The 12,428-nt window shown below is 36.2% G+C and overlaps 1 protein-coding gene across 1 annotated transcript; it reads left to right on the forward strand.

Moving 5' to 3' along the window:
- Positions 1 to 1,019: 1,019 nt before the first annotated feature.
- On the forward strand, positions 1,020 to 6,949 carry LOC104237614 (protein TAB2 homolog, chloroplastic). Its single transcript, XM_070172017.1, has 5 exons — positions 1,020 to 1,597; positions 2,943 to 3,012; positions 4,895 to 5,066; positions 5,362 to 5,505; positions 6,448 to 6,949. The coding sequence occupies exons 1-5, from the start codon at positions 1,038 to 1,040 to the stop codon at positions 6,705 to 6,707; spliced, it is 1,206 nt and encodes a 401-aa protein (XP_070028118.1). The 5' UTR covers positions 1,020 to 1,037; the 3' UTR covers positions 6,708 to 6,949.
- Positions 6,950 to 12,428: the final 5,479 nt, after the last annotated feature.

Raw genomic sequence — 12,428 nt, forward strand, 5'->3', positions numbered from 1 at the left:
TAGAATACTCATTGTATTTGACAAAATTAAGAGTAACATCGAATTATTGGATTCAAAAGGAAAAAAAATGAAAAGAATAAGCAGGAATATCCCTATTAAAGGGCGTTATAAACGTTATCAATTTTCAATGACACCAAGGTTTTGTCTCTCTCGGTTAAAGATTTTATTATTGTTTTAAGAGTGATTTTTGTGTCTTTTACCTTGTTTGTCTTTCATTATTGATTGTTGCTTTAACTTGAAAAGAGTCTTGCTTTGAATTCTCTTTTATGTTCTTTTTAGTTTGTCATATGACAAGTTTGATATTTTCATTCAATCTTATTCGTTGATTGTGATTCAAACTATTTTATTGCTTTTTAGTGCTTTTCCTTTTGTTTACCATCTTCTTTTATGTTTTTAACTTGGTATGTTTGAGAACGAAAAAGATAAGAAAAGAATTTGTATAAGAAATGAAAAACAAACAATGGCGTGGGTTTTTTATTATAGCAAAATATCAAGAACTTCTAATAATTATGTTATTTCAATTTTACACCAAGTATAAAGTATGATATCATAGAATTTATCTATCGAGTATATTGGAAAAAGAAAAAGAAGATAGTTTAACTTTGTTAAAGCAATATAATCTCATGCGCTTAAACAAGTCAAATCATAATTTGATATAGTAGTATTTTTAACATTGTTCGCGCGAGTTCTAATACTAGTTAACTTTAAAAAAAGATGTCGGTACCCCATTCCTCCAAATTTTTATACTTAGGTGTTGTTGGGTACAATAGTGGGATATCTCATGGGGTGGGACATTCCATGTGATTAGTTATTTCATCTTCTTCCATTATTTTAATGTACAAATTATGCCAGAATTTAATAACTAAATTAAATATGGGATAAAGTTAATCCCAGACTTTATCTAAAAATTATTATTCTTATCTGATATATCAAACGAACCCTTAGGATTAGTGCAAAGACCGTTAAAAACTGTACTCACATCAATAAGCTCGGACAAATCCAGACCGTTAATTCCATTTGATCTGACGGCCCACACAATGCCAAAATATAAGTGGAAGAGATTACATTTCATTCACCTTTCTACAATTTCTTCATTGCTGCTTGAAAATTTAGCTGTCATGGCTGCTCTAAGATTCAATCCTTCAAGAATCAGACACCCTTTACTTCAAACTCATAAACCCATTTCGAATTTCACTTCTTTAACTGAATTCCCCTTTCAATCACTAGCAAAATTTCCCAAAACCAAGCTCAAGTCTGTTCATTCTCCATCATGTTCAATTTCTGAAGCTTCTTCCATTTCATCAACGTTGGAGGCTGAAGAAGATGATGATGACCCCACTGCTGAATTAGTCTATCTTGACCCTGAAATTGACCCTCAGAGCATTTCTGAATGGGAAATAGATTTTTGCTCTAGGCCAATCCTTGATATTAGAGGCAAAAAGTTATGGGAGCTTGTTGTTTGTGATGATTCCTTGTCCCTTCAGTATACCAAATATTTTCCAAATAATGTTATCAATAGCATCACTTTGAAAGATGCTTTAGTCTCCATATGTGATGACTTAGGCGTGCCCTTACCAGATAAAATCCGCTTCTTCAGGTTAGTTTTCTAGTCCAACGTTCGTGGTTTTGTTGATTCACATATTTCTTTCTGTTTTTTCTACTCCCTCCGCCCCATTTTATGTGATATAGTTTGACTGTACTTGAAGTGTGAAACTTGTGGCTGTAAATCATATCATTAAGGGTAAATTAAGAGGTTTAAAGTTAAAGTATTTCTAAATATAAAAAGTTGTTAGGATTTTGTCCTGAATTTTTTTATCTATTAAGACTCTCGTTCTTGAAGGGAAAAAGGCCCCTAAAAGGAATAAATGTCTTTCATATGCCTTATCCTTTTATTGGGGTGGAGTTTTGTACTTTTATAAATTGATGTTTTCTTCTCACAACAAGAAAAACAAGAAATAACATCCACAATGTAGTCATTAAAGAGTCTTGTTTAGGGGTCAATTCGCCAAACCCCATTATAATGTCCTATTTTTTAGTATATTTTCTTTCTTGTATGATTTATCATTCAACAACTTTGCATTGTTAGCTTTCGCATGCACCATATTATTTTGATCCCAACAAGTGGTATCAGAGCCAATGGTTAAAGCAAGGTTGAAGACAAGTTCAAGGCGGATTCAGATCAAGCAACAATTAATTTGACGTATCCCAAAAAAATCAGTCTGAAATACTACATATGGAGACTTTCAATCATATATTTTCAACATTCATGTTGCTGCATCTTTGAAACCAAAAGTCATTTTTAAACCGTGTTCACTTTTAATGCACAGGGCTCCAATTTTAACTCATACCCGTTTTAATCATGACAAGCAACATTGATGAAGATTATTTGAAGAATGTGAATCAAATTTGTCAAGAAAATTCAGGCCAAGGGGGTAATTGTTAGGATTTTGCCCAGAATTTTTAATCTATTAGGTCTCTCTTTCTTGAAGGAAGGGAAAAAGATCCCTAAAATGGATAAATCTCTTTCATATTCCTTATCTTTTTCTTGGAGGAGAAGTTTTGTAATTCTATAAATTGACGTTTTCTTCTCACAACAAGACAAACAACAATAACATCCACAATGTAGTCAATAAAGAGTTTTGTTTATGGGAGACTTTTCTCTCAATAGTTTTTATATTTTTATACTAATTTTTATATGTAGGTCAACTGACCCAACCCCATTATAATGTCCTATTCTTTAGTATATTTTCTTTCATGTACGATTTATCGTCCAGCTGTTTTGCATTTTTAGCTTGCACATGCACCATATTATTTCGATCCCAACAAATGTATCATTTTTTTTTTGTGACATACTAAAAAGCAAAGTGCATCATATAAATTAGGAGAGAGGGAGTGTTTTTGTTGCATAATTGATATGGAGTTTTGAATCTTTTGAATTTTAGGTCACAAATGCAGACAATTATTACAAGAGCTTGCAATGAGCTTGGCATCAAACCTGTTCCTAGCAAACGGGTATTTGCCTAATTGTTTTCTCGCGCATCAATTATAGCTTTTAGATGATACTTATGGTGAACTGCTTTTACAAAGATTTTAGCAGTAGGAAATGCAGAATTCAATTGCTTTAGCAATATAGTATTTTATAATAAAACATAAGTGGTTGCTGACATTCTTCTCGGGATGATCAATGACATGAATTGTTAAGTGGCCGCGTTTTTATGTTTACTGATGCCAGAATTACCTAAAGGCTAGAAAATGAACAACAACAACAACAACAACAACCCAGTGTAATCCCACAAGTGGGGTCTGGGGAGGGTAATATGTACGCAGACCTTACCTCTACCCGAGAGGCAGAGAGGCTGTTTCCAGGAGACCCTCGGCTCAAAAAGGCTAGAAAATGAAGTTTGTGAAAACTTGTATTGATCATACCATATTTTCCCGGTAAATCCATAAGAATAAGCATATAAAATGCTGCCTTCATTTTGCTTTTTGGTGACTATTGGTATAAAGATATAAATATTGTATGAACAATGAGCTTCTGTAGATTTCCTTTGCTGATTTCATCATAATTGGTTAAATAGAGGTTCTTTATTGCAATTGGCTGTTACAATTAAAATAACCTGGCTAGAGAAAAACTTGAATGGAACTACTACCTTCTGGTGTGTGAGAAGGCTGTTTTTTGTCGAGCTGTCTCGTTAGCATAAAAGAGCTACCTCATCAGTATAACCCTGTGTTGACTTGGTTACAAATCCGTCCTGTATCTTGGATATTTTTTTTTACTGTCCTCTGTGTTTGTAGTCTCTCCAAGAGAAGCTTCCCCTTTCCATGCTTCAGTTAGATATATAATGGAGAGCTTCATTTTCTTATTTGATCTGAAAATGCATATCAGTTTCAGACTCCTTTCTGTGCCCTCAATGCTGTATATACACCACTCAGTCATGGCCAAATGAAATGGGAAAATTGGTTTTTGATCCGTGAAGTAACAAAAGTTCATTCTTTGATAAGAAGAAAACAAAAGAGGCCCATATTAAACAATCCCCTTCCTGCCTGTGAGGAATCAGTAGTGACGATGAAGAAATAACTAGTACAAGATGGCTGCAAATAATCTGCAATTCCCCTTTTTTTTCTTCTTATTTTCTTGCTTTTAAATTTCAAGATTTTATTGTTCTGAAGAAACTAGTTATCAACAGTTGTATTGGCTAAATTTTTGGCAAACATAATCTGTTGGTTGTATTGACCACACTTTTCATTTAAAAAAAGAAGCTAATATGTTTTGAGTCCTTATAAAATTCCGCCAATTAAAAGTCATTTGGAATGTATTTCTGGAAACCCCTATTTAGTAAAACAAGTGTTTGTTCCTTATTTCTTTGAGCCTTTTCATCAATGGTACTGCTAGTAATAATTCTTTCGTTCCATTGTTACCATTTTAATGATTTGTAATTTGAAAGTTTTTCAGACTACTATGATTAAAATGTTGGACTAGTAATGATTTAAAAAATAGACGTGAGGATTGGGTCTGCAACAGTAAATTGAGCACTAGTATATCCTGTCAATGCACCTGATGGGCACAGACAGGTACTTTCCTGAGGGTATAACAACGTTATGACAATATTTTACACTTATGAAGTTAGAGAACTTTAACAGCACAATTGTCTTAATTTGTGTTAAAACATGCTCTAAATCATTAATCAATGCTTTATCCTGTCAATGCACCTGATGGGCACAGACAGGTACTTTCCTGAGGGTATAACAACGTTATGACAATATTTTACACTTCTGAAGTTAGAGAACTTTAACAGCACAATTGTCTTAATTTGTGTTAAAACATGCTCTAAATCATTAATCAATGCTATTTCTTCTATAGAAGTACATTCTAATGTCTGCTGCTGTATTTCAGTGTTTATCACTTGTTCTTTGGCTCGAAGACCGCTATGAAACTGTTTATACTCGCCATCCTGGTTTTCAAAAAGGAGCCAAGCCACTTCTTGCACTTGACAATCCTTTTCCAATGGAACTTCCTGAGAATCTTTATGGAGAAAAGTGGGCCTTTGTCCAGTTGCCTTTTTCAGGTACTTTAAGCGTAACATTCTAGAAGATAAAAGACTAACCGAGGATCTCTAATTTCCTTGTGGAAGCTTTTGATGAGTTGCAATAAGATTAAATTTCCTACCTTACGCAGTTACACCATTTGTTGCACCTCTTTGTCTGGAATCTGTATTGTAATTTGCCATATTTCTCACTGGAATTTCATTTTGAGAATATAGACTTGGATTAGAACCAATATCAAGTTGGAAATAAATTACTACTATAATAATTCATATTGTACCTTTAGAATTATGGACTTACAGTTCATCTTGTTTGTAGCTGTTCGTGAGGAAGTATCTAACCTGGAGACTAGGTTAGTTTTTGGTGCAAGTTTAGACTTGGATCTTCTGGGGATCGAAATTGAGGACAAAGCATTGATTCCCGGACTAGCGGTTGCAACCTCACGTGCAAAACCATTAGCAGGTATGATAGATTTACCAATCTTTTTTAACTTTATTGTTTTAACTTTTATTTTTTTATGTGAGTTTGTGAGCATGCACGAGCACAGGTGTTGTTCCTAGATTGACAAGTTTCCATCGTGGTTCTTTTATGACTCTCATATTCTCTATCAGTATACATTGACATACTTTCCGTTTCTACCCTTTTTTGAATAGAATCACATTTCACTGAATTAAATCAACATCATAGTTCTAGTTTGCAACAATTTGTCATGGCCGCAATGTTAGGGGCATGGTGTCTAAGGATTTAATTGTTCAATAAGCAGGATAACCAGTCAGAATTAGTAGAGATGGCAGGTTGTGGGCCCAAAATCCTGAGGCCATAGGTTGAAGTGTTGAACGCTCTTTTTCTTTTGTTCAAGCAACAAAATTATATGAACAATGGGAAAAAACACGCGTATACAAAAAGTATACCAAAAGTAGAAAGCCTTACAAAAAGATACAGTTTTCTACAAATGACACACAATCTTCTATACTATAGGAACCTCATGGGTGCACCAAAAGGAAAAAAGGGATAAGAGGCTATTCCTTGTAGGCTGAACCTTCCTGTAAGGATAAATTAGAATACATATACTGTTCCGAGATGTTGTTTGTTTGGATTTCATTACTTCTTTCAAGTGGCCTGATAACTCTGGGCAGTATTGGTAATTTGTACTCTGATTGCTCTACTAAATATAATAGTTATAAATTTTTATTGCCAAAACGCTGAATGAGAGATCATTTTATGGTAATAACCTTTATAACATGTCTCTTTTATTACCTTGACACTGAATAACGTGTTCACTAGAAATGTTTTTATCTGAATATAAAATTTCTGTTGCACAACTAGAAATGTCTTTAGATAATCATATACAATTTCTGTTGCATATAAAGATAATTATATTCTTTTTGTTGTGCACTACTACAGCTTGGATGAATGGTTTGGAAGTCTGTTCGATTGAAGCTGATGTTGCCCGAGCTTCCTTAATTTTGTCTGTGGGTATCTCTACTCGCTACATTTACGCCACTTACAAGAAAAACCCTGTATCGACAAGTGAAGCAGAAGCTTGGGAAGCAGCAAAGAAAGCATGTGGAGGTTTGCACTTCCTTGCTATTCAAAATGACCTGAATTCTGATGATTGTGTTGGATTCTGGCTTCTATTAGACTTGCCACCTCCGCCTGTATAACTTGAAAAACTGAATACAAGGTTTTCCTTTGTACATTCTATTTTCTTCCTGCCTTTGACATTTCCAGAATGTAGAGAGATCAGCTTGCAAGTCATCATTTTGCATCAATCGCAATTAGATTCTTGCGAAAGTAGAGGGAAAATATCTGAAAGAATTTTGAGCATTTACATAAAATACAGTACATGGGATGTTCAAGTTGAGAAAAGTGGAAATGTTATGCTCTCTCTTTGCATTTGCTTACAGCCCTGATTTACTTCAATGAAATTTGTGTGAGGCACTATTCTGGAATTGAATTCATCTTTACAACTTTTGGTCATGTTTGTGCCTTCAATGTTTCTACAAATCATAAGTACTGCTTAAAAGCTCAGTTCAGATTTGCAGTAAAGAATAAATTTGTTGAAAACATGTAGAGATGGGAGCTAAAATCAATTAGAAGGAACGAGATAAAAGTTGGATAAAAGTAGTAAAACGCGAGGCTGTATCTTTTTTTTTTTCTTGGTTTAATCATCTAGTAATTCATTGGTCCAACTAATCTAGATTCATATCATGACTCATTTATAGTATTTTGAAATTTTACCCTCGCACTATGCCCGTGTGGCATGTCCCTAGCGCACACCTTGCCCCTTGTGCGTTGCCTGTGTGGTGCATGCTTGTCGCACAAAGCCCAAAAAAAAAAAGCTTTGCCATGCGAAGGGCATGCGGCGTGGGATGCAAAATCTTATGCACCGGAGCACAAGGGGTGATTTATTTTTTTTTGATTTTTCAATCTTGCCGCATAGGATGCTAAAATCCACTCGAGTCCCTCGGATCCTAACCTAAATCATCTCTGCATGTCCAAAATGGTTATACAAACTAATACAAAATCTCAAAAACACGATTCGGATTACAAGTGCGCAAAACAACAATCGGGGTTGTTACATTTTAGAATTGGTGGATAAATATTAAATACTTCAGAATATTCATTAACAACTCCTACCATTATCAGTCCCAAATTTGTGAAGGAAGATCTGGATACACAAAACCTTCCGATCGATAAAAACCAAAAAAGCCCTAAAGCCAACCCAAACGAGACGACACTGCAATTGAGCACAAGCAGCGGTAATGGAAGTAGGCAAATCATTAATGAAACAGGGGAGTACCAAGCCCTAATCCCAATCCAATTGGCCAGCTGGATTCCGGGAGAGTCGAGCTCAAAACAGTCGCAAATGGAAGACAAGCAGCCTGTGCATAAGGAGGAGGAAGATTCACAGCCCACTCGAAAATTGAACTTCGAGAGAGTGAACCAGCCAAGACCAACAATGGCAGAAGCTATCAAAAACAACAGGATGCATAACCAAGGTATAAAACTCAAATTTTACCCACTTGTTCTCAAAGACGGAGGTTAAAGTAGTGCAATTAAATCACCATGAGATAGAATGTCATAAGCAAAAGTGGAATCGTGTGCTTATTGGGTATGTTATAGGAGGTGCTCTAATGTTCAACGAGATGCTTCAATTTGTTTATGGGGTTTCGCATTTCGTCTCAACCCCCAGGATCTTTTTGCATGATGATGGATACTTCATATTTTGCTTTGAATTTGAAGAGGATAAAAATGCAATTCTACAAAATGCACCCTATACCTTTCGAAATAGGCCAATGATTCTAAAGCAGTGGGAAGCTAATTTTCAGCTGAAGAAGGAGCCTCTAAGAGTAGTACTACCAATATGGGTGTGCTTCACAGCCTACCACTTCTTTACTTGTCTGAGGAAAATCGAGGAAGGATAGCAAGTTCTCTGGGTAAACCTGCTTGTACTGACAGTTTAAAAGCCAAAGGAGACAGAGTTTCCTATGCTAGAACATTGATACAATGGATATTGCTCAACCACTCCCAGACTATATGAACATTGAAAGAGCAGATGGCAGTATTTGAGAACAGAAAATTAAATATTAATGGAGGCCCATACTTTGTGAGGATTACTTACAACTTGGACACAAGGCTGGAAGTTACCCTGCTCAAAAGACAAAGAAACAAAAGGATGGGAAAGCACCTCAAAAGAAAGGCCCTATCAGGGGAAACAAAGTAGACAGGAATGGCAAGTTAAAGCGGCAGCACCTACAGAGGTCGTTACTCCATCTGTCGTCCAACATGTAGAGGTAACTACTCCACTAATGATTCCACAACAGAAAGAGACCCATACGGCACCCTCACATGTGCAACTAAGAGGGAAGCAAGTGGTAGTGTACCAAAATGTTGGCAGTATTCTAATACAATGTGAAGACTCAGATGAGGAGTATGATTGCAATCCTTATGCCAATCTAAGTCTCCAAATTGGTGAGCCTGCAAATAGAAGAGTACAAGGAATGAGGAAAGTTAATAAAAGGAGTTTGCATAGGGATGTTCCCATTGTAAAATCCCCAACATGATCTTCAGCTCTTGGAATACCAGAGGGCTAAATAAGCCCTTCAAGCAAAATGAACTAAAACACTTTTTGCTTGAGAATAAAGTTGATATGATAGGTTGTCTTGAAATAAAAGTTAAAGCAAATTATGTTAAGAAAGTTATCAGAAGACTTGGTAATGAATGGCAGTTCTATACAGATTATTCTCAAGCCCCAAATGGTAGAATATGAGTAGGATGGAAACAAATGGAGGTAACAATCATCATCCTGGAGTCCACATCACAACTAGTCCACTGCCAAGTTGAAGATAGAAATTCTCAGTTTAAATGCAAGATCTCAATTGTCTACGATTTCAATACAATTGTTGCAGAAAAACTTTGCGGGATACTCTGAGGCTCACCGGTAGAAATATGGATGATCCGTGGGTTGTTCTTGGTGATTTCAACACTGTACTGTATGCTGATGACAGAATTAATGGGATACCTGTGCATCTCACGGAAACTGTTGATTTTCAGAGTTGTGTTACAGATGTTGGGCTGAGTCAAATAACTAGAAGAGGATGGCAATATTCCTGGAGTAACAAAAGAGATGCACCTGACAGGATCTATAGTCATATAGACTGGGCCATTGGAAATGACAACTGGTTTCAACATTATGGGAGCCTGGAAGCAATTTACTACAATCGTGAATGCTCTGATCATACCCCTATTACAATAAAAATTGGAGTCTCTAGACATAATTTTAAAAATCCATTTAAATTACTAAATGTTCTACTTAGCAAAGATGCATTCAAAGAGGTTGTGAAGGAGTGGTGGCTGTAACGCATCACTGGCTTATCATATATGTTATCTGGAGGAAGCTAAAATCATTAGAGCCTATAGCCAACAACATGAAAAAAGAGTTGTCTACTATAGAAGAGAAGATCAGGGGATTGCAACAAAGAACTCATAGTAGCCAAGAGGAGCTATCTCAAAATCTATTCAATAGTCAGCTGATCAATGAGGAAAGAAAGGTAGCCATACAATTAGAAAAATGGGAGTTGATACATGAGAAGATTCTAAGGCGGAAATCTAAAGCTACATGGATTGCTTATGGTGACTCAAACACTAAATATTTCCATGCATACCTCAAATCACGACAAGCGATAAATAGGATATCATCAATCTACAATGAATATGACATACAGTTATCAGAACCAACAATGATGCAATAGGAATTTATATCTTTCTTCAAGCACTTACTTGGGGAGGCAGATCAGGTCATGCCTTGTATTGATCTCAATATTGCCAGAAATGGACCTTGTCTGTCATTGGCACAATAGCAGGAATTGTTACAACCGGTTACTACGGAAGAAGTCCTACAAGCACTTAAAGAACTCCCAAATGACAAAGCTCCAGGTATAGATGGATATCCTGCAGAATTCTTCAAAGAGTATTGAGGGATTATAGCTAAGGATATTATAAATGCAATACTACAGTTCTTTGAAAATGGCAAGCTGCAAAAAAAACTAAATTGTACCACCATCACCCAAGTTCCCAAGGTTGCTAATCGTACTTATGTATAGGATTATAGCCTATTGCATGTTGTTCCGCCATATACAAACTGATAGCAAAGGTGCTGACTGGTAGATTGAAAAGGGTAATGGATTATTTGGTTGGACCAACCAATCTGCATTTATTGATGGAAGGAATATACTTGATAATGTTATTGTATCTCATGAATTAGTGAAGGGATATTCACAGAAAGGTGTGTCCCCCAGATGTATGGTTAAAGTAGATATAAGGAAAGCCTTTGACTCAGTGAATTATGATTTTATGAAGATGGTGTTACTGGAGTATGGCATCCCATTGAGAGTGGTGGAACTTATTATGGCATGTGTCTCTACAGTTAGTTACTCTTTGTTGATAAATGGTGGCCGGACTCCAATATTCCAGGCTAAGAAGGGCTTAAGTCAAGGAGACCCTATGTCTCCATACCTGTTTGTTTTGGCTATGGAGTACCTAAACATGTCTCTTAAACAACTCAGGCATAATCCAGATTCCAACTACCATCCTAGGTGTGCAAGCAAATAGTTAGTACACATATGTTTCGCTGATGACTTGCTAATGTGCTGTAGAGTAGACAGAGTTTCCACGCAATTGATGTTTCAAGCTTTCCAGCACTTCTCTACTGTTTCTGTGCTAAGAGCAAATCTAGAGAAAAGTTCCTTCTATGTTACTGGTGTATCCCCTGAATTCAAAATTCAGATCATACAAGACATGCACTTTTCCATAGGGGAGATGTCATTCAAGTATCTGGGAGTTCCATTGTCATCTTAAAAACTGTCATTGGCTCAATATATTCCACTAGTTGAAAAGATCATTGCTTGAATAAAGTGTTGGACTACAAAGTTTCTATCCTACAGTGGAAGAGTCCGGCTAATAAAAAGTATTTTTTTCAAATACAGACTTATTGGGAACAATTATTCCTGCTTCCAAAAAATATTCTCACAATGGTAACAGTTGTGTATAGGAATTATCTTTGGACAGAAAGTAATGAATTTTCTAGAAAAGCACTAGTAGCCTGGAGTACTCTATTTATGCCTAAAACTGCATGGACTGAGTATCTTAGATTTCTTTACATAGAATAAAGCTGCAATATGCAAGCACCTTTGGGCAATCGATAAAAAGAAGGGCAAACTCTGGGTGCAATGGATTCATGCAATCTACATAAAGGACAAAGACCCGAAGAGTATGGCCATGCCAGCACAAGCATGCTGGGTAGACAAGAAAATATTTGGAGCAAGAGATTGGCTGAAAAATACTGGAAATAATATGGTGGCTATTGAAGAGTTTGAAGATAAGGGGAAGTTCAGCATAAAAAGGCCTACCAGTTCTTTATCCTCCAGTTCCAGAAGGTATCTTGGCGAGGTTTGGTGCTGAACAAATACATCCTACCTAGGCACCATTTTATCCTTTGGCTAGTTGTCCATAAGAGGTTGTCAACATTTGACAGAGTGATAAAAAGGAGTATAAGAGTTCCGTAAGAATGTGTCTTATGTAATTCTAATGAAGTGGAATCACTAGCTCATCTCTTCTTTGCTTGCCTCTACTCTAGCTCAATATGAAGCACACTACTACGTCTGATAGGATAATAGAGACAAGTTAAAATCTGGGAGGAGCAAGTTGCCTGGACAGCAAAGAAAATCAGCAGCAAAGATGAAGAGTAGGTATCATTGGGTTCCTGTCTGCAGCAATGGTTTATCATGTATGGTCAGAAAGAAATGGGAGAAGGTTCAGGCAACACAAAAAGGGTGAAGTGAAGCTGATTCGAGAAATCATACAACAGTTGCATATATTTAGTC

Source organism: Nicotiana sylvestris, chromosome 4 (assembly GCF_000393655.2).
Source record: "Nicotiana sylvestris chromosome 4, ASM39365v2, whole genome shotgun sequence".
NCBI classification, from domain to species: Eukaryota; Viridiplantae; Streptophyta; class Magnoliopsida; order Solanales; family Solanaceae; genus Nicotiana; species Nicotiana sylvestris.

What these genes read in the sequence shown, in the direction of transcription:
- LOC104237614 (XM_070172017.1), top strand. Translation starts at nt 1,038, where the DNA reads ATGCCAAAATATAAGTGGAAGAGATTACATTTCATTCACCTTTCTACA. An exon ending in AACCTGTTCCTAGCAAACGG is followed by an intron (nt 3,013 to 4,894) that starts GTATTTGCCTAA and finishes GCTGTATTTCAG; the next exon opens with TGTTTATCACTTGTTCTTTG. An exon ending in ACGTGCAAAACCATTAGCAG is followed by an intron (nt 5,506 to 6,447) that starts GTATGATAGATT and finishes GCACTACTACAG; the next exon opens with CTTGGATGAATGGTTTGGAA.